At 31.4% G+C, this 18,591-nt stretch overlaps 3 protein-coding genes and 2 long non-coding RNA genes across 9 annotated transcripts; 3 read left to right on the top strand and 2 right to left on the bottom strand.

Moving 5' to 3' along the window:
• Nucleotides 1-248: 248 nt before the first annotated feature.
• Nucleotides 249-8,702, bottom strand: LOC105199366 (transmembrane protein 181). Its single transcript, XM_011166430.3, has 13 exons — nucleotides 8,498-8,702; nucleotides 7,599-7,773; nucleotides 7,146-7,249; nucleotides 6,881-7,030; nucleotides 6,266-6,368; nucleotides 5,876-6,029; nucleotides 5,700-5,780; nucleotides 5,031-5,130; nucleotides 4,814-4,941; nucleotides 4,361-4,510; nucleotides 2,441-2,543; nucleotides 1,813-2,043; nucleotides 249-1,590 (listed from the first exon to the last, which is right to left on the bottom strand). The coding sequence occupies exons 2-13, from the start codon at nucleotides 7,745-7,747 to the stop codon at nucleotides 1,457-1,459; spliced, it is 1,587 nt and encodes a 528-aa protein (XP_011164732.1). The 5' UTR covers nucleotides 7,748-7,773; nucleotides 8,498-8,702; the 3' UTR covers nucleotides 249-1,456.
• LOC113004371 (chitin-binding domain protein cbd-1) lies at nucleotides 2,543-4,363 on the top strand. Of its 2 annotated transcripts, XM_026137475.2 has the most exons (3): nucleotides 2,543-2,948; nucleotides 3,284-3,639; nucleotides 3,834-4,363. In XM_026137475.2, exons 1-3 carry the CDS (start codon nucleotides 2,936-2,938, stop codon nucleotides 4,149-4,151), a joined length of 687 nt encoding a protein of 228 aa, XP_025993260.1. In that variant the 5' UTR covers nucleotides 2,543-2,935; the 3' UTR covers nucleotides 4,152-4,363. The 2 variants fall into 2 exon arrangements, with proteins under 2 accessions (XP_025993260.1, XP_025993259.1); XM_026137474.2 differs by lacking the exon at nucleotides 2,543-2,948 and having other exon boundaries at nucleotides 3,188-3,639.
• A 152-nt stretch (nucleotides 8,703-8,854) lies between the features above and the next one.
• LOC120359170 lies at nucleotides 8,855-10,824 on the top strand. Of its 2 annotated transcripts, XR_005576002.1 has the most exons (3): nucleotides 8,855-8,994; nucleotides 10,349-10,442; nucleotides 10,624-10,824. It is a non-coding gene; the product is annotated as an uncharacterized LOC120359170 (long non-coding RNA). The 2 variants fall into 2 exon arrangements; XR_005576001.1 differs by having other exon boundaries at nucleotides 10,349-10,824.
• Nucleotides 10,825-13,748: 2,924 nt separating this feature from the next.
• On the top strand, nucleotides 13,749-14,543 carry LOC120359169. The gene is made up of 2 exons (XR_005576000.1): nucleotides 13,749-13,884; nucleotides 14,363-14,543. It is a non-coding gene; the product is annotated as an uncharacterized LOC120359169 (long non-coding RNA).
• LOC120359168 (THAP domain-containing protein 5-like) lies at nucleotides 13,963-16,112 on the bottom strand. 3 transcript variants are annotated; one of them, XM_039455806.1, is made up of 5 exons: nucleotides 15,740-16,109; nucleotides 15,128-15,258; nucleotides 14,747-14,875; nucleotides 14,599-14,628; nucleotides 13,963-14,415 (listed from the first exon to the last, which is right to left on the bottom strand). In XM_039455806.1, the coding sequence occupies exons 1-5, from the start codon at nucleotides 15,890-15,892 to the stop codon at nucleotides 14,262-14,264; spliced, it is 597 nt and encodes a 198-aa protein (XP_039311740.1). In that variant the 5' UTR covers nucleotides 15,893-16,109; the 3' UTR covers nucleotides 13,963-14,261. The 3 variants fall into 3 exon arrangements, 2 of the variants coding, with proteins under 2 accessions (XP_039311740.1, XP_039311741.1); XM_039455807.1 differs by lacking the exon at nucleotides 14,599-14,628 and having other exon boundaries at nucleotides 15,740-16,103; XR_005575999.1 differs by lacking the exons at nucleotides 13,963-14,415; nucleotides 14,599-14,628 and having other exon boundaries at nucleotides 14,637-14,875; nucleotides 15,740-15,878; nucleotides 15,956-16,112.
• Nucleotides 16,113-18,591: the final 2,479 nt, after the last annotated feature.

The following is an 18,591-nucleotide window of genomic DNA, read 5'->3' as shown; positions in this document are numbered from 1 at the left end:
TGAAAAAAAATGTTTTTAATAACATTTAAAATTAATAAAATAAATCCTCCTTTTTATATTAAAAAAATATTTTAATATTAAAAGTGATTTTTCTAATATTGTTAAAAATGTTCTTTGCGTTTGTAAAATTAAAATTTTATAATACTCATTTTGTGAAATTGGAAAGAAATAGGATCGCAAAAATAAAAAAAGTGGATAAGATAAATTGATATTAATAAAAGTATAACACAGTTTGATGACAATAAAAATTTTAGTGATTTGCAAGATTTCTTTATTAAGTATATAGCAAGTGTTATTTAAGAATGTAAACACTGATAAAACGTGTTATTAACGCAAAACATTTTTTTTTACAAATACCTGTTTGCATGAGAAATTTTTGTCACAGTTGAAAAATCTGCGAGTTGATACAAAATCATTACAAATTGTTAGAGAAATAGATGACTTTAATATTGTGAGTTGTCAAAAATTTATTTTTCTTATAGATCTGTAAATGTAACGAATTTCCAAGTATAAAACACGCATTTATGTCCATGTTTTTATGCTCACGTTTTTTACTTAATAATAATAACACTTCATTGGTAATATATAAAGATGCTATATCTATTATTTATGTTAAACTTGCTATATATATATTTTATACATATAGCAAACAATTAAGTACATTTCGTATAAAAATTATGGTAATATCTTACGAGTATTTAACACAATAGTTTGGCTCCTATCAATGTTTATAATTTTTCTCTTAATGCTCATGTACATTTTATAGTACATCACAGAAAGTACATTTAAAATGTACAATAAAGGTATAAATATTAATAACATCAAAATAAATAAATAAAATTTCAATACTTATACTTTTAGAATAATAAATGAACAAATGCCTAAAATTTAATATCGCAAAACATAACTTCACCGTATTCACCGTATTTATCTCGTCTTAATTATTCGTAAAATTTTTTCTTATTTAATTTTGTCATAAAAAATAGATAAGTCAAAAGAGGAATGTTTTCCTATAATTGTTCTTCAAATTAGCTAATAATTTTAGCTTAATAATTAGCTTAAAAATTTGTAAAATGCGTTCTTTTTCCTATTTTTTTTCCATCATTCCATTCATATCTTCCTCTTTCAATTCTTATATTACTACTATACACAACGCGATACATAAATTTACATTATTATGAATATATGTATGTTCATAATTTATGTACAGTATACATCTTCCTTGAAGCCTGCATAAACATGACACAAAGTCTTCGTTTACAATTAACATTTGATTCTTCAACGAACTACTTACACGACTTTTTAGTTTTTTTTTTCAGCTTTTAATATGGCAGCAGAACAACTGCGTACAGTAGAAACCCGAATTAAAAGCTATTTCATTAATTTTTTTTCATCATTTAACAATCTATGTTTCGCAATTAGCATTAGAATGTGTGATCTTTTTTTTTTAAGGCCCTCAGTCACTGTCTTCTGCGTTTCGTGGAGTGCGAGTCAGCGGTCGCCGGCTGTCCTCGTCCGATCCGTATATTACTTCCTCTTCCGAATCATTGAACATCGAGAACGCAGGACTATCTTTCGTTATCGATGAATCTACAATAAATAATACAAGAAATTACGTAGATACAAAGAATAAAAGATATCTATTCTACAATTAACCGATATACATGGATCCTCAAGAAATACGAGAGACTAAAAGAGAAAATTAATTATAAAATCTTTTTATAATTACCCTTACCCTTAACTTAAATATAATTAAATAAAGTTACAAAAGAAGAACAAGCTATTTTCATGAATAATATTAATGATACTCACGTTGCCCGTAGACTTGTTGGAGTGCAGGAGCATAAACGTATGCCATGGTGTACAAATAAAAATTGAGAAGACCATAAAGAGCCATGAACTGCGCGGACGTGCGGTAATAAGTGGAGAGACGAGAAGCAAAGCTGTCCTCCAATACACCGGCTCCGAATTGACGTGCAGTCACCAAACTGCAAACGCCGGCGACTACCGCGGCGAGCAATGTTAAAAACCGCAGACGTAAATCTACAAAACAAATCGCTTATTAGTCAGATGATTGTAAATTGTCTCAAAAATATAATAGTTTCAAGATCAATTTATGATCAAGAAAAGGATTATGAAACAATTTAAGTATCATTTCAAATTTTGTTTAGAAATAAATGCAATAAATATCTTTTTTTTGCTTTTGTTCAAATGCATGAAGAGACGGATGAAGACAATAATTTGCTACACAATTTTTTTTCTTTATAAATGTCATCTACCGCCAGCTCAATTTTTTATATCTTTTACATATCTATATATAAATGGTTCATTTATAATAAACTATATGTGTATAATACAAACTTATTTGTGTTCGACATACAAAATGACATTTTTATTAAATAAAAACTTTGTACAATGCAGATTTAAAATATATATTTACCGAAGTATGGCATAGATCGCAGTTCGCTGTAGGCTTTTAATATAAGAAGCAGCAGATATGCGATGTAAAAACCACCCACCGTAAAGAAGAATACCTTGAAGCCCTGAAACAAATGTGTGTGTTAAAAAAGTACAGAATCATCTCGTATATTTTTTAATACATCTTTTATATATCTTTGTCATTATAAGTAATCGTATATCAATCGTTTCTCTATGTGATGTCACATCCTTTTGCCGCTCTTCTCCAGTAGAGACTAGTTTCGATCTCTATACCACTTTCAATACGACACCAAATAAAGATCGAAAACTGGTAATCTTGAAGTATAACATGAAAAGCACTAGCTGTTGAGAAATTATCTGTACCAGTATCGGACCGCGATCGAATGTGAGCGTTCAAAAAGAAGAAAATTGCAAGTGCAACGAAAATACGAAAATAAAAGACGTTCCATAACAGTTAAACAATAAAATCTCATCTTTGATCTATTCATCTGTAAACATGAGACGATTCGGTAAGTATTTCTTAATTTTTTCTCTATCCTTTTCTTGGAAAAAAAAAACATTGGTACAAGTTAATAAGAAATATTTTTAATCGAGTGAAATTATAATATAAATTCTTGACAAGAGTTATTAGAAATAAATGTTCATTGACTTTTGTCAATAAGTACATATATTCTTTTTTTCTGTACAGAATTGTGAAGATATTGAAGTAAATTAGCGAGAAGTTTCACAATTACACTAAAACTTTTTCTTTTCCTTTTTAAATGAAGAGAACGACTTGTGCTAATGATTAACAAAACGAATTATATCAATGAATATGTATATAAACAGCTATTTTCTCCAACAGCGATTGCCATTATATTGCAAGTTTCTCTAAGGATCAGCGCATTATACACAATCGAATGTCCGATAGAATTGCAGAAAGACATCGTGAAATATAGCGAAAAAACAAAGCCACTGCAAGTAAGCTGCACAATGCAGCTCTTGTGTCTGTCGGAAGATCTGACGAATCACGAGAACCGCAATCGAAGATATCAGGTACACGAGTACGATCCTGATGACAAAGCGATGTGCGAAGTAAAGCTCAAAATCAATATTGCGAGAAATCTGAGCGCTATTGAGACAAAAGAAGAAAATCCGTGTGCTAGGCTTGCACATCACGAACATTCGAAATTACTACCTCATTCAACTAACTGCAGCTTGGTAAGTTTTCTCGCGAGAGAGAATTAGCAAGTAAGTTATAAGGAATCAGTAAAGTAAATTTTTTACTTTAAATTATAATTATCGACATTTTCTATAAATTTATAGCCCTTTTTTTATTGTGCAGAAAACTGGTATCGGTAATATTCCGAGTATTGGATTCCTTCGTATAGAAACATAATTTTTAATAATTTCAGTTCTACAAATGTAACTGGGGCGTGCCAATGCTCTTCGAGTGTCCGAAGGAATTGCACTTTAATCCCGTTCTCCAGGTGTGCGACTGGCCCTGGCAGGCCGGTTGTAACTCGACCTGGATCGGTTGCCCGCGGCCGTTTCCACGATGCCCAAGTTATTATCCGGGACCGCTGTTAGTGCCGCATCCCTTCCTATGCGATCGATTCTATCAGTGCAATTGGGGAACGCTTCGATTACGGAAGTGTCCTAACGGACTTTACTTCGACTCACATCTTAAAGTGTGTGACTGGCCTTACAATTCGAATTGTCAGATTTGCTGAGATCATAAGAAGAAACGTGAAACATTGTATTATAAATTAATTCCTCAAAGCTTTAAACACACAAAACATTTCGACTATCTGTATGTTTGTTAAAAAACAAGGCTGAAGAGAGTAATATTTATATACTGATGAAACAGTAATAGTTTATAAATGCATATATCTTATTGTAATAATTTATTAATAAGTTCATCTCAATATGTTCAACTTACGTAGTAATTCGATGTATCGAGAACATAATTATAAGTGGGATCCTCCAATTCGGTGCAACGGAGCCACGTGGCAAGAGTCAATGCCGCACCCCATAACATACCCACTACTAAAAGTTTGGGCAGATAAAACGTGATAAGCCGTCTCTCGTTCTAAACAAATAAACAAATTGTGAAAGATTAAGATGTTCGATAGGTATTAACGCACTACAAAAAATGTAAGGTAACAGAATTTAAGATTTTTATTTTGAAATAAAATGTATTAATAATTAAAATACAAAAATGTATATTCATATTTCATATCTTTAATAAGAATGTAACGTTAAATTTATTAATTTGTTAATAAGATAAATAATATATGATAAATTAATTAATTTAGTCTCTTATCATTATGATCTTGTAGAATAATCAATTAAAGTTTTTCTTTCTTAATTTTTAACGATACCAGTACAATACCTGTCTAAGGCCATGGTAAACACAGAGCCAGAACATGAGGATAGCACAGAGGAAAGTCGTTTGCAGGATTGCATCTAGCATACCAGGTACCCAGGAATTCACCAAGAACGTCATGGGAAACAATGGATCTGTTTGATTAGAGTGCAAGCTCAATAAAACAACGAAAATAATGAAAATGAGTATATTGGTGAAAAATGCCAGAATCTCAAAAACTTACTATTGTACAGAATCAGTAATGGAAGAAGAATAGAAATCCATTTTTGCTCTATCGACCAATCGTGCAGGGGGTACTTTCTAAGCGAATGGCCGAACCAGCACTAAAAGCGATTAGAAGACATTTTTTTCTTTCAGTTTCTAAAACAAGCTTTAAATATTCGAGAAAAAATTGGCCAAGTTAAAAAGAAATCGACAGGAATTTATTTTGCAAAGTTGCGAGTTTCTGATCATTAAAATCGGAATTTGTTGCAATGATTAACTTCTCTGATTATTAATTAAAAAATGCATACTTCACTCATATTTCATAATTTTTATTCGAGACAAAAAGGGTACGTATTTTTATGTTGATTTTCCTCGATTACTTCTTTTTATGAACAACGAATATTTTAATGTTAAATTTAATTAATACGAGATATATTTATCGTATTCAATTTGTTACACGAAAACACTGCAATAAAAAATTGAATTAAGTTTCTTTTTGTCTCATAATACTTACTCGCAAAGTAATGCAATAGAAAGATAAAATCGCGCATCGTTTTTAAAATCAATCTTTAATATTGATCATCCGTTAATATCATTCGTCCGTTCAATTTTGCAGAAATGAATAGCTTTCGACTTGTTTTAACTCGTCCATCTCTTAGTTGCCATTATCGTAGCGATTATGAATTACCATTACTCCGAACGTGGTCAGTAAAAAGATCAATCGGAACCAAATTTCGATCTGTGTGAACGCTGGATTGTAGTTCTTAAACTGTAAACAGAAAAAAGTAGGAGAACCGAGCTGCTTAAATCTCGGTATTGTCGTGTCCAAAATAAGCGTGATTATTTTATGCAGTGCTTACTGACGTAGAATGTGAGTTCTCGTATCGTGTATCGCTGGTGGAAGCTCTCAAGTCCATGGAAGCGGACAGTGATTATGTAGTAGGTATAATCGAGAAATCCAAGGTGGGCGACGACCAATTCCTCGCAGGATTGCCTTTCACATTTCAAATGTCTGGTTCTAGAAAACAATAACATTATTATTATTTGATTATCTGAAAGATTTATCTGTATTAATTTATGCATTTCATTCAACGGCACAATATAAACTTCACTTTTTTAAATAGTTTTTATTCATTGTATATTATTAAAGCAATAAGATTATAAGAGTATACTTTTTTTGTAGAATTAATCTCATTTTATGTCTCAACTTTAATTATCGAAAATACAAGAGCATTTTTAGATTGCATGTTATACCGATTGTGTCCAGCTTCCGGGGGTAGTACAGATACGAGCTTGCGATCAGCAGTGATACCGTCTATGGAAACGCTAACTTGAAACCCTTTGTCATATCTCTCATCTGCAAATCGTCACCCATAATTAATATATGAGAATATGTAATAAAGCTCTACAAGATATAACAGATAAAATAGATTACGATTTAATATAGATTAAAATACAAAAGATATATCTAAGAGTTTGTTATCACAATCGTAATCATAAGGTCAACACTTTAAAAAATAAAGAAATCTGCATTTAATCTACATTAAATCATATTAATAGAGAACTTTGACCGATGTGTGTTACACATAATTTAAATAATCAAAATGCCTTAGTGGTCATAATTAAATCTTAGTGTTGATACTTATTGTGTGATTTTATTTACTTTCAAGCTCACAATAATCTATTTTATCTTTTTATTAAATATATTCCTATGAAAGAAATGATTAATTTTGAAATTAATCCAAAATAGTTATTATCTAACATAATCTAAAGAGGTAAGTGCAGAATAAGTATCCTGTTCTCTAGCAAACATTACATCTCATAAATAGTTTTCCCTATTAGTTCAAATGATTGGAAATTATACGTTACCATCGTTATTAGATGTCGACAGCTTGGCAATCACCCATAATTGCTGACTATACGTAGACAACAGAGGTGTCTTCATGATGAATGGACCAGTGGCCATCTCGCTGCCGTTCAAATGCGCTTTCTGTTCGCTGGTTGATGTTATAGGTGGCCCTTTAAACACGTTAATGCAACGATATTTTTTAATACGTTTAATGAGGTTAGTAGTGCTATCGATATTTAAATTCTTTTATTTCAAAATAAATGGAAAATTATTTCTGATACTCACCAGCGAGACCGATAAAAACCGCTAACCCGAAACATGCGAAAAAGGCTACAAACACCATAACAAATTCCCTCTTGTGCATCGAATATAAGCGCATCTGCACGGATCTATATGGCAAAAGTAACATTGTAAATTAACAATATACAGTCATATATACATATATGCAAATTATTATTCTACTGCTACAAAATTTAGCAAATGAACAATGAATATTAATAATGAAGAAGGGCATTTTATGATATGAATATAAATATCGTAAATATTATATCAAATTGATTTAAAAAAAAACTGTTTGTTTTTTTCTATGATTCCTATATAAGTATATTCGTTTATTAATTAATAGAAGAAGAATGAATTAAGATGTAATGTTTTTAGCAAAATATTATTCAACAGAGACTTTACGTCACAGCCTGTTTTATCGAATTTTTTCTTTGATTTTCCAGAAAAATTATATACCTCTCGCAGCGATCATGGTGATAAGCTGGCGCGATATACTTGTTAAATTCGCTAAAAAGATCACTGAACTGCGACAGTGCATTTCTGACTTTGAGATTCCAACCGGCGGATGGGAGGTGATATGAGTATCCTAATCCGGGCCCGTCCATTTTTTCGGAAATGCTTTTTCCAGTACCTTACAAACATAATTATACAACATTTCTTTTATTTCACAATCAAAAACTCAAATAGTAGTATACAATTTAATATTTTTACAGCCTACATATTTCTTCATGTATCATTAACGTACAATCTCCTACTTTCTTTCTTTTTAGAGCAAACAATGTCTGTAGAATTTATGAAAAACGTTGAACTTATTACAAGCAAGCACTATATAAAATAAGAAATTCTGTAAAATTATTTCTAAATGATGATTAAACGTTATAGATATGTCATACTTCATCGAGAACAAGCTGTGAAAATATTTAAAAAGAAAAAGAAAAATATCAAAGTTTACAAAATTTGTATACACCTTTGAGCACGTTAAAGATTGTACACTAGTTTCTCTTTTATAAAAACGTTTACTTGTATTGAAAACATTTTGTTGTACAAACAAATAATCACCTGAAGTGGATGAAGCTGAAATACCTTTTATTTTCAAAGTTCTTCATCATGTAAAAAAAAAATTGAGCAAATTTTTTCAATTTATTTAATTTATTCGCAGAATATTAAAACGAGAAGAAAATTCAACAGAAAGTAGAAAGATACATGCATGTTTCAATGTTTCTGATTCATGAGATATACCCATCACACTTTTAAATAAAAAAAATTCATCCTTTATCAAAACGATTTGGATGTAGTCGCAACAATATGCTTCATGATCACCGAATTGGTAACATGAATGTAAACAGAAAACTCACCTTCCACTTTATTGCGTGGTAATAGACACCACGTCTATCTGCAGTCTTGATATATATCTGCCACACGCATAACGATTACAATTTACAAGAAATTTCATAAGGCGGGATGCTGTGTGTCGGATAAGAAATTCTCGGCAGCACGCTCCGTTGTGCGTAATTTTCCAACCAGAGTTAAAATACGGAGAGCCGAGAGCGACCGCACGAGCGTACGGTGTAACACTGACGCGCGCACTATTGATTTTTCACGCCATACCTCACGGAGCAGGGTTGCTAACTCATCGGTATCGGGGAGGGTTGGAGAGAAACGGTATGTTAAATAATAGTAGGTACATTCGTGTCGCTAGATAACAAGATTCAATAATAACGCGTTATGCATACCGCATGCCATAGTAATTGTATAGCAACGACAAAGTCTTCTACGAAAACAATCAAACCTGATTACCATCCACCGGGGATACATCCGATTGTTCGAAATTGAACGAGATATTAACAAGAAGGTAATAAAAGGATTGAAAAATAAGACATTTTCCTCTAATTAAAATAAACAATTTGATATTACTTATATGTAGTTTGTAAAAGTGCTTGCGTATGTTGTCATACATTCATTCGCATTCATGCGTTGTCAATAATAATTAGTCAGTATTTAAAAATCTTATTTTTACTTTAATTTTTATAATATTTATTATTTATAAATATACAAAATATTTATTTAATAAGGCTTTATTTAATAAGGCTAACTGTGGCTTACGGCTTATGTGGGGAACATTTTAATCCCAATACTTGATCTTGCCGTCCCAACTAACAGTAGCAAGTCTAGAAGTTCGTGTGGATGCCACAATACATCGATGCATACCTCGTCGTGCGCCTTTCACTTTTTGTACAACTTCATCGTTTTCCAATTCCATATGTAAAATTTATCATCTGTATCTCCTGATACTATTAAATAACTGCAATGAGAAGATAGATAATTATATATTACTTCACTGAAAGCTCGATTATTTTACATAAAAGTAATCAAGATTATAAATATGATATTACTGCACATTTTATTAAAAATGCACACAATTTTAAATGTAATTAAAATAAAATCATAAAAATATAAAAATATTACCTCATATCTGATGGAAAGGCTAAACCGCACGCGTATCCCGCGACCACTGTGAACGTCTTTTTCCGATTCATTTTGAATCCATTTAATGTCGAGAATATGATAATCTTATTGTCCATGCTTTGGCAAGCAAGCCACTTCTGCGACGGTATTACCGCTGATATGGAGTGCATGGATTGATCAGCTATGGATTTTATATCCACTGGAATGTCTGTATAAAAAAGAATTTACTCTTAATAATAGATTAATAAGATTTTTTAAAAATAAATCATTTATCACGAGAATTAATGGATTCATACCATTCCCAAACTCGGAGACTTGTATTGTCATTAGTAGTAATAAATCGTTTATTTTCGTCAATAGATGTGATGGTATTCACAGCACTCGAATGTCTATCACATATTCTTGTGTTATTTCTCCAGAACGCAAATCCCACTGTAACAGAATATTACATGATTAATATTTAATTAGAAATGTATATTATTAAATTATACTTCACTTTTACATCAATTATTGCATTTTTATTGTCAGAGATAAATGGGATTTTTGTGTGTCTGTATCATTGAAATCTTAAATCTCATTAGTACACTATTTTTGATAAATTTTTTTTTAACTTACACAAATGATCTTACCACTGGTACCAGCAACAAAGAGCTATTTATTTGCATCAGAATTGAACTTAACGCAATACGAGATTTTTCTGTTTGTAAAACAACTGAAGCTCCTGTTTCTGTGTTTCATAGTTTCACGTACCGATCATAATTCGTAAGACACTGATAAAAATCGCTTATCATCGTTATCGAAACTTGTGTCTCATACGGCCTGTCGATGTCCGCAGTACGTACAAACGTGTCTTTTATCTTTGTACAGGTATATTTCCTATAACTGTGTGCAATACAACACATTAGTATAATACAATATTTGTGCATGTAATACATTAACAGATCAAATAAAAATAATCGAATACCTTCACTCAACTGTTCATACTACAAGACAGTAACAAGTGTGTTGTAACTAGGAACCATTGGATTTCCGAGATGCCTTTGGTGTGACTCTCCCATGTGTGAATTTGCACCTTTGGTAAGCAACAATCAGGTGATGATTCTGATCTGAGGTTCATGCCTACATCCTGCTTGCAAGAATAAACATCCTTGATAATTCACACTGTCTTGGACTGTAATATAAAATTAATAAATATTATAAATATATTTCCAATCAATATGGTAAGTTTTATCTTCATAAACCATTTAAGTTGTAAATATTCTGAAATTTTTCCTAAAAAAAACTCTATTGCTAATAAGTGTATTTGCAACAATATATAAAAGAACATTACTATGTAATGTTGTCTTCTCAAGTGTTTTTTCTTTCTCCTCCATCTGTTTTCATTTACCCAAGAACCCAAAAAAACCTTCTGTATCGGATGGATTGTTATTTCCATGTTTTTTACTCTTTCTCAAAAAGGCTCTTTGATTTTCAAAATTATACTCATTTATATGTGCTGACTCTATATAGCTAGACGGCATATTTTTTATTGCACGTTGCTCCAATGTTTCAAATGGATTCTGGGGGCCTACCTCAGGTCCAAAAAGCTCCTCGTAGTTTACACGTTTCACACACAATTCCGTTCCCTAAATAATCATCAGTATAAGTAATCTTTCATCAAATGGAACGTTTGTAAAGTAGCAATACTATAGCACGTGAATATTTACGGTACGATTTCTGGATCAGAACAAATTATGAGACTCGTAAAGTTCACCCTGGAAAGCGTGGGTGTGATGTTGATTTTTTCGGCTTCGCTACTGTCTTCATCACTGCAATTCTTTAGTCAGCATTTCATAGATTAATTAACAAAAAAAAAAACCACTGTGACAACTGTAAATCGCTTCACATGCCTGCACAAAGGAGAGTGACAACTGCAGGCGCAATGTCGCATGCCTTTCCTTCAAGAAGCGGCGCGAAAAGGAGCATTCTAGAAGGCTCCAAAATGTTCACGAAATTGGAATATTTCTGGCTCCGAATCGAAATCCGGGGCGCTCGCAGTTCTCTACGCTGCTCCATGATGTAAGAAGAAAGGTGAAACAAGTAACCAGATGCGCAGTAGACCATACTCTAAACCAATCAGAAGTGGGTCCAAATTTTAAGATTCAATATGGCTACGGCTCCGGTACTGAGACGTATTTATACTTGTATTTATACGTGAATTGGAAATAATCGGTGAATCGGAGAAATTCAAAGCTACTAAAAAAGGAAGAACGTGAAGATAAAGTTGAGACTTTGTACATTAATGAAAATTGTGATAATTGTTATTTCAAATTTTTTAAACTTGGATTAGAAGAAATTTGGAAAATTATAAGAATGAGCTTATGTCTATGGCTAAATTGTTGTATTTCATGTTTATAACAACAGTGTTTATTGAAACAGTAATTTGTGTTAAAGATAACAAATTTCAAGTATTTTTACATTTTTATATTTATTTTTTTTAACAACTACAATTATTATTTTTTTTAACAACTAACATCTACAATTTAAGTACGTGTGACTACATATAATTGTTTCGTATTCAAATTGCGCGGATATATTTGGACCCAAATTTCATTGGCTCACCACATCGAGCCACGCCTCTTACCGCGCATCGAGCCGCCGACGATGCGCGTTGTTTCACCTTGTTTCTTACATCATGGGATTCAAGCGCACGTCGAGAATATATGTAAAACTAAGGTACTATATTAAGAGGGAATGTGCATTCGCCATTTTGGTTCCTAGCAGCTGGCGCGCCTTTCAAAGCCAATGATGTTGAATACGTAATGCTGCCAATTCAAAAATATATTATATGACATAACAATTTAAATGTATCAAAGTTTTATTTGCAAGTGAATAAAACAACTTAAAAAAAAATATATATAATACGTATATAAAAATGTTTTTTTCGCAATACATTATAAAATTAAATATTGTAATACCGACAAATTTTAAGCCTCCCATATTCGAATAGTCTGAAAAGCAACGAAGTTCATCAGGAATTCCAGTTGTATCTTGACATGTTAAAAATTGTTTGCAGATATCACAAATCTTAAGTTTCAAGATTGCATTTATGGTACTTCCGGCAATGTAGTATAATATGGCTGCATCGAGATTGGTATATTGATTAAAATTGACCAAATCTACAGATTCTACTGAAGTGTTACTAATTTGCGAAACATTGTTGATACTTTCAGTGTAACTATCTATAAGATTATCGAGTAAAATATAATCTGAATCTTCCGTATAATTCGAGTTATTCACACTGCCAATATATTGCGAAACTATAATATTTTGTAGAGCTCTGCGTACTCCAAGTGCGTTTGGCATAGCACTAGCCCTTCTTCGAATCTGAGAAAATAAATTTTCTAAGGCATCTTGTGTGGTACGACTTGTTAAAAAAAAGTCATATTTTTGCTGAAAAACATATTTCGTTAAATTTATTATTGAAATTGAAGTTAATATTAAACCTGTATTGAGAGGTTTCCAGCCACTTTTTCCAATTTGCATGTCCTGAACTATATCAATAAAATCATTTAAAAACTGTATTTTTTTATTTTGTTTCTTTTTGTTATAGATGTTTTCCTAACGCGTGATGTGCACATTTTAATCCAGTTACAAATTAGTCGTACAAACCAAGCAGTAGTTAATGCTTCAGATGGTAATAATTTTAACTGTACTGCTGTTTCTAAGCTTGCAACTGTTCTAATATCAAAATATCTAATAGCAGACCCTACATGCATTTTGGAAAAATTAGTTGGAAAGATGTCTATATAATTTAGATGTTGTAACAATCTCAGACTTACTGCAGATTCTACTTCTTTTTTCCATAAAAAAGTAATATAATTTCCGTTAACAACATTAGTTGGTAATTGCTGAGCTTTTTGAATATTTTTTGATAAAAAAATACAATGTGTTTGTGTTGCTTGTTTCAAATTTTTCACTAAATGACACGCGTCTGCAAGAACGTGAATAACTTGATCATGAAAAGAAAATGATGTCACACGATTATTTCTTGAAGCCTCTATTCCTAAACACGTCCACATCGCGCGATTATTAGAGCCCATATCAGAAACGATGCCTTTAACGTTAAGACCTGCATTACTGAGACATTCTATGACGTTTAGAACGAATTCACGCATATCAGAGCCTTCCGTTCTTGACCCTGTTATTTCAGCAGCTACAGCTTGTTTCCAAGTTGCAGAAAGTTCTCTTGCTAAAACAAGTGTTACATGATTACTTTCACCGCTTGCAGTTGAAGGTAATGTGATTTTACCGTACATTTTTTTTCACATTTGTCATAACTTTAATTTTCCACTTATTTTTAGTTCGTCTATTGAAACTATACAATCTTTAGCATTAGGATGTAACCCATCAATTTTAGATTTCAAAGGATCTAACAAATCATAAAAAATTCCGAAGTCGATCTTAATATTTGCAATTCTTCGCGTCACAGTAGAATAATGAGGAAGTGGATATTTGCAATTTAATCTTAAATAATTATATCCATGAAGTCCGAGAGCAAAACGCATTCTTAAAGCTTGTGATATAGCCTCATTACTCCATTTTATTTTTGTACCGCTTTGCAGTGCTTTAACTTGTTCTTCAGAGAAACATATTTTTTAAATTTCTTTGGCCTTATTTAGTTCCTGTTTTAATTGCATATTTTCTTGTTGAAACATATTGCAAATTACAGTTGAACTGTGGCTTAACTGATGCTTTAACATTTTCTTTTTCAGGTACTCCAATAGTATGTGAATTTGATGAACTACTCACTTCAAGAAGAGTGGATCTAAAAAATAAAAAATAAATTTAATAAAATTCATATTTTATAGAACAAAATTATTTAAAGTATTAAATTAGTACTACCGATGAAAACGATAAAAAATACAAAAGTAGATATGAACTTTTAGAAGTAACTAATAAAAATAGAAATTTAAGAGATGGTATCAAAAGTCTTCAACAGCATTCGTACCTTGATTTATACTTTATTCCGTAATTTTTTCTAGAATGAATTTATATTTATTATTATTATTATTAATTTACGAATAAAGATACGGACTGCAAATGAATTTTGTTTGATGCTTATAATTCTTAAAAAAGAAAAAAGGAATATTTCTTACGAGATATTAGGACCATTTGAATTATTTGTAGAAATAGAATTGGAGTGAGCACCATTTTCGTCAGAGCAAGAAATACTTGAATTGTATTGTAGTATCAAAGGAAATTTCATGCAAATAGGATCGGCACTCCTGAAAGAATAGAAAAAATTTATTAATTATTTTTATTTTTATTTAACTATTTCATAATTAAATTATTTTTTAAATTTAAATTTATAACCATATGTTTTAGTCTTAATTAACAATGTTAACAAACTTTAATAATCTATTTTAAATATATATTATATATACGTGTGTAAACTTATTACAGTAATTATTATATAATTAATTTTATACAAATCAATTAAAAAAATTTTAATTTAAAAGACAAAAATAATAGAAAACCTTTTTTGTTTTATATTGTTAAACATTTTTGGCGGATTTGGTACATTAAATAATATTGGTATAGCATTCGGTTTTAATTTTTTTATCCCATCTTGCCTATTCTGTTCAAATTGAAAGCTTTCAAAGTGAATCTGCAAAAGAAATAAAATTAGAACTTAGAAGAAACAATTAAACAATATCTTATAAATGTTTGTTCAGTATTCATAGAAAGCAAATATTTGCTTTCTATGTTTAGTATTCATACAGCAAAAATATTTCATAAAGAATTCACAATCATAAATAATTATAAAAATTTCAGAAAAATTTTAATTTTTCAGAAAAGCTCTGAAACGTCATCTTTAAAACAATTGTGCCTATTTCCACCAACGCAGATTAACTTTGACCTCAGTTCAATTTACTTCTTATCTTTCCAATTCTTAGAATTAAAAAATTAAAGAAAGAAAAAGTTAATCTATATAGCTAGATATTGGTAGAAATGGGCATTACTGAAGAATGAAAAAGTTTCTAACCTCAACTTTCATTTCTTATGTATTTTAAATGATTGAAGTAAATAAACATTTATTGATAAATATAAGTGTTAAATATTTAGTGATAAATAAATACAACATATACCTCGCATAATCTTGAATTTGAGGAAGGCATCCATTTGTTACGCCGACAGTTTATAAGCCATTTCTTTCTTCTTTCGCCTTCTTTTGGAAAGCGAAACGTTTGATACCCGGCTTCATTCCTATTTTTACAATTTATTGCACTGCAACCGCCCATTTTATTTACTTAAGTCTACGTAAAACACAAAATTTTATGTAAAACAAAATTAGATGCCTTTACTTTGCTTGAATTCCCGGCACTGACTAGGAGCCAATATGGCGGATGCATATTCCTTCTTAATATAGTACCCTAGCCACGGCGGCCTTTTTCCTATAACGCTTCGAAACTCCCGTACATTAGTGACGCACATCTATTCTGGTCAGAATGGGAACTACGTGTCACATCCATTTTGCAACCCGCCGTTAAAAACAGTGTGGATGTTAGCACGGACAACAACCCACATCCATGATGTAAGAAGAAAGGTGAAACAAGTAACCAGATGCGTAGTAGACCATACTCTAGACCAATCAGAACTGGGTCCAAATTTTGAGATTCAATATGGCTACGGCTCCGGTACTGGGACGTATTTATACTTGCATTTATACTTGAATCGGAGATAATCGGTGAATCGAAGAAATTCAAAGCTACTTAAAAAAAGAAGAATGTGAAGGTAAGGTTGAGACTTTGTACATTAATAAAAATTGTGATAATTGTTATTTCAAATTTTGTAAACTTGAATTAGAAGAAATTTGGAAAGTTATAAGAATGAGCTTATGTGTATGGCTAAATTGTTGTATTTCATGTTTATAACAACAGTGTTTATTGCAACAGTGATTTTTGTTAAAGATAATAAATTTCAAGTATTTTTACATTTTTATATTTATTTTTTTTAACAGCATCTACATTTTAAGTATGTGTGACTACATATGATTGTTTCGTATTTAAATTGCGCGGATATATTTGGACCCAAATTTCATTGGCTCATCACATCGAGCCACGCCTCTTACCGCGCATCGAGCCGCCGACGATGCGCGTTGTTTCACCTTGTTTTTTACCAGGCTTGGGAAAGTTACTTTGTAAAAATAACTAGTTACAGTTACAGTTTCTGTCTTCCAAAAAATAACTAGTTACCGTTACAAGTTACTGACTTTAAAAAATAACTCGTTACAGTTACAGTTATTGAAAAAGTAACTTAAAGTTACTTTTCAGTTACTTTTCTGTTTTTTTTTGGTAATATTATAAAACATTAATAATTTAAATACGAGACTTTTACTGAAGAGCATCCACGTAAAGTCTTTTCTATCTTTAATTGTGTAAAGCGTTATCTACAATAGAGACTTAAGCCTTTAACCTTAAGAAATTAACCAATAATAATTGATTTATAGAAGAATAATCGATTGTGTTTGGCCAATTTCTTAAGGCTAAAGGCTTAAGTCTTTATTATAGTCTTTATTGACGACGCATAATTTGCATGTGACATGTTTACATATATTAAATATTAATTACCTATATGTACAGATGAAAACTATGTGAATTATGTTCTAAATTTTTTGAGGATAAAGGTTGGTTTATAATAGCCGTAATCGTAAGAAATTGGTCAATCATAGTTGATTTATAAAAGAATAATTGACTATGATTGATCAATTTCTTATGGTAACGGCTATTATAAACTAACTTTAAGACTAAGTATAGAATTTAGACTCAAAGGCATTCTTAGTAACCAATTCTCTGCTGGCTGATTATCACACGTATGTACACGATAGACCAGCCAGACGATCACACAACACGCAGTGATTCTTCGCGAGCATCCCGGAATCGTACTTGAATATCCGGGCCCTACAAGTACAGTCGTGAGCTAAAAGGTTGCAACACGTTTTCTTGGATGGTTTTTAGAATGTAGACTTGCTCCTCGATCGGCGAACATAATTGGTTGAATCCACAAGTAAGAACCAATTACGTTCGCCGTTCGATGAGCAAGTCTATATTTTAAAAACCATCGAAGAAAATGTGTTTCAATCTTTCAGCTCACGACTGTATGTACATACAATCGTGTATCTACATGTAAATAACTTGTAACCTATGACTACTGGTACGGGGCTGCCAAATGTATAACATATAACCGTTCATTGTCACGTGTATCTTTCTAGACAGAACTTTTTCTCGGATCACATCATCTCTCATCATATCATCTCTCTCGGATCACATAAGAAGCATAGAACATAGAATTGTCACTGCATCGAGCAACAGTGGCTGCGTTCAGCAAACTCAGTGGTTGAGTGAGCGCTTACTGCTATTAGTGTAATCTTTTAGGTCTAACCAATCACCAATTACATTAAAGCTGCGTTTGAAAACATCAGTTGAGTACCCTCATATATATCATTTTATCCTTGTTGTTTACCGATTGTTAAATAAAGATAAAATGATACACGACGCCACTCGGGTGATGTTTGCAAATGCTATCTAAATTGGCAAATGAGTTTGAAATATATAAAGTAACTATAAAAATAACTATTAATTTAGTTACTAGATACACAAATAATGTAACTAAGTTAAGTTTATAGTTACAGTTGAAAAAAAGTAACGAAGTTAAGTTACAGTTACCAAAAACAGGTAACTCTAACTGTAACTTCGTTACAAGTAACGAGTTACTTCCCATCCCTGTTTTTTACATCATGGTATATACCGTGGTGGGAATAGACATGGGGGTCAATCATGTAATTTCACGTTTCACTTTTCACGTTTCACTTTTCACGTTTCACTTTTCACGTTTCACTTTTCACGTTTCACTTTTCACTTTTCATTTTTCATTTTTCACTCATAGAGAGTTCACGTGAATCTTTTCACGCACAGTGATTATGTATGAATAATGCGCGGAA

Source organism: Solenopsis invicta, chromosome 12, assembly GCF_016802725.1.
Source record: "Solenopsis invicta isolate M01_SB chromosome 12, UNIL_Sinv_3.0, whole genome shotgun sequence".
Lineage (NCBI taxonomy): Eukaryota > Metazoa > Arthropoda > Insecta > Hymenoptera > Formicidae > Solenopsis > Solenopsis invicta.
The sequence above is the reverse complement of the archived record's forward strand: the minus strand, read 5'-3'. Positions and strand labels throughout refer to the sequence as shown.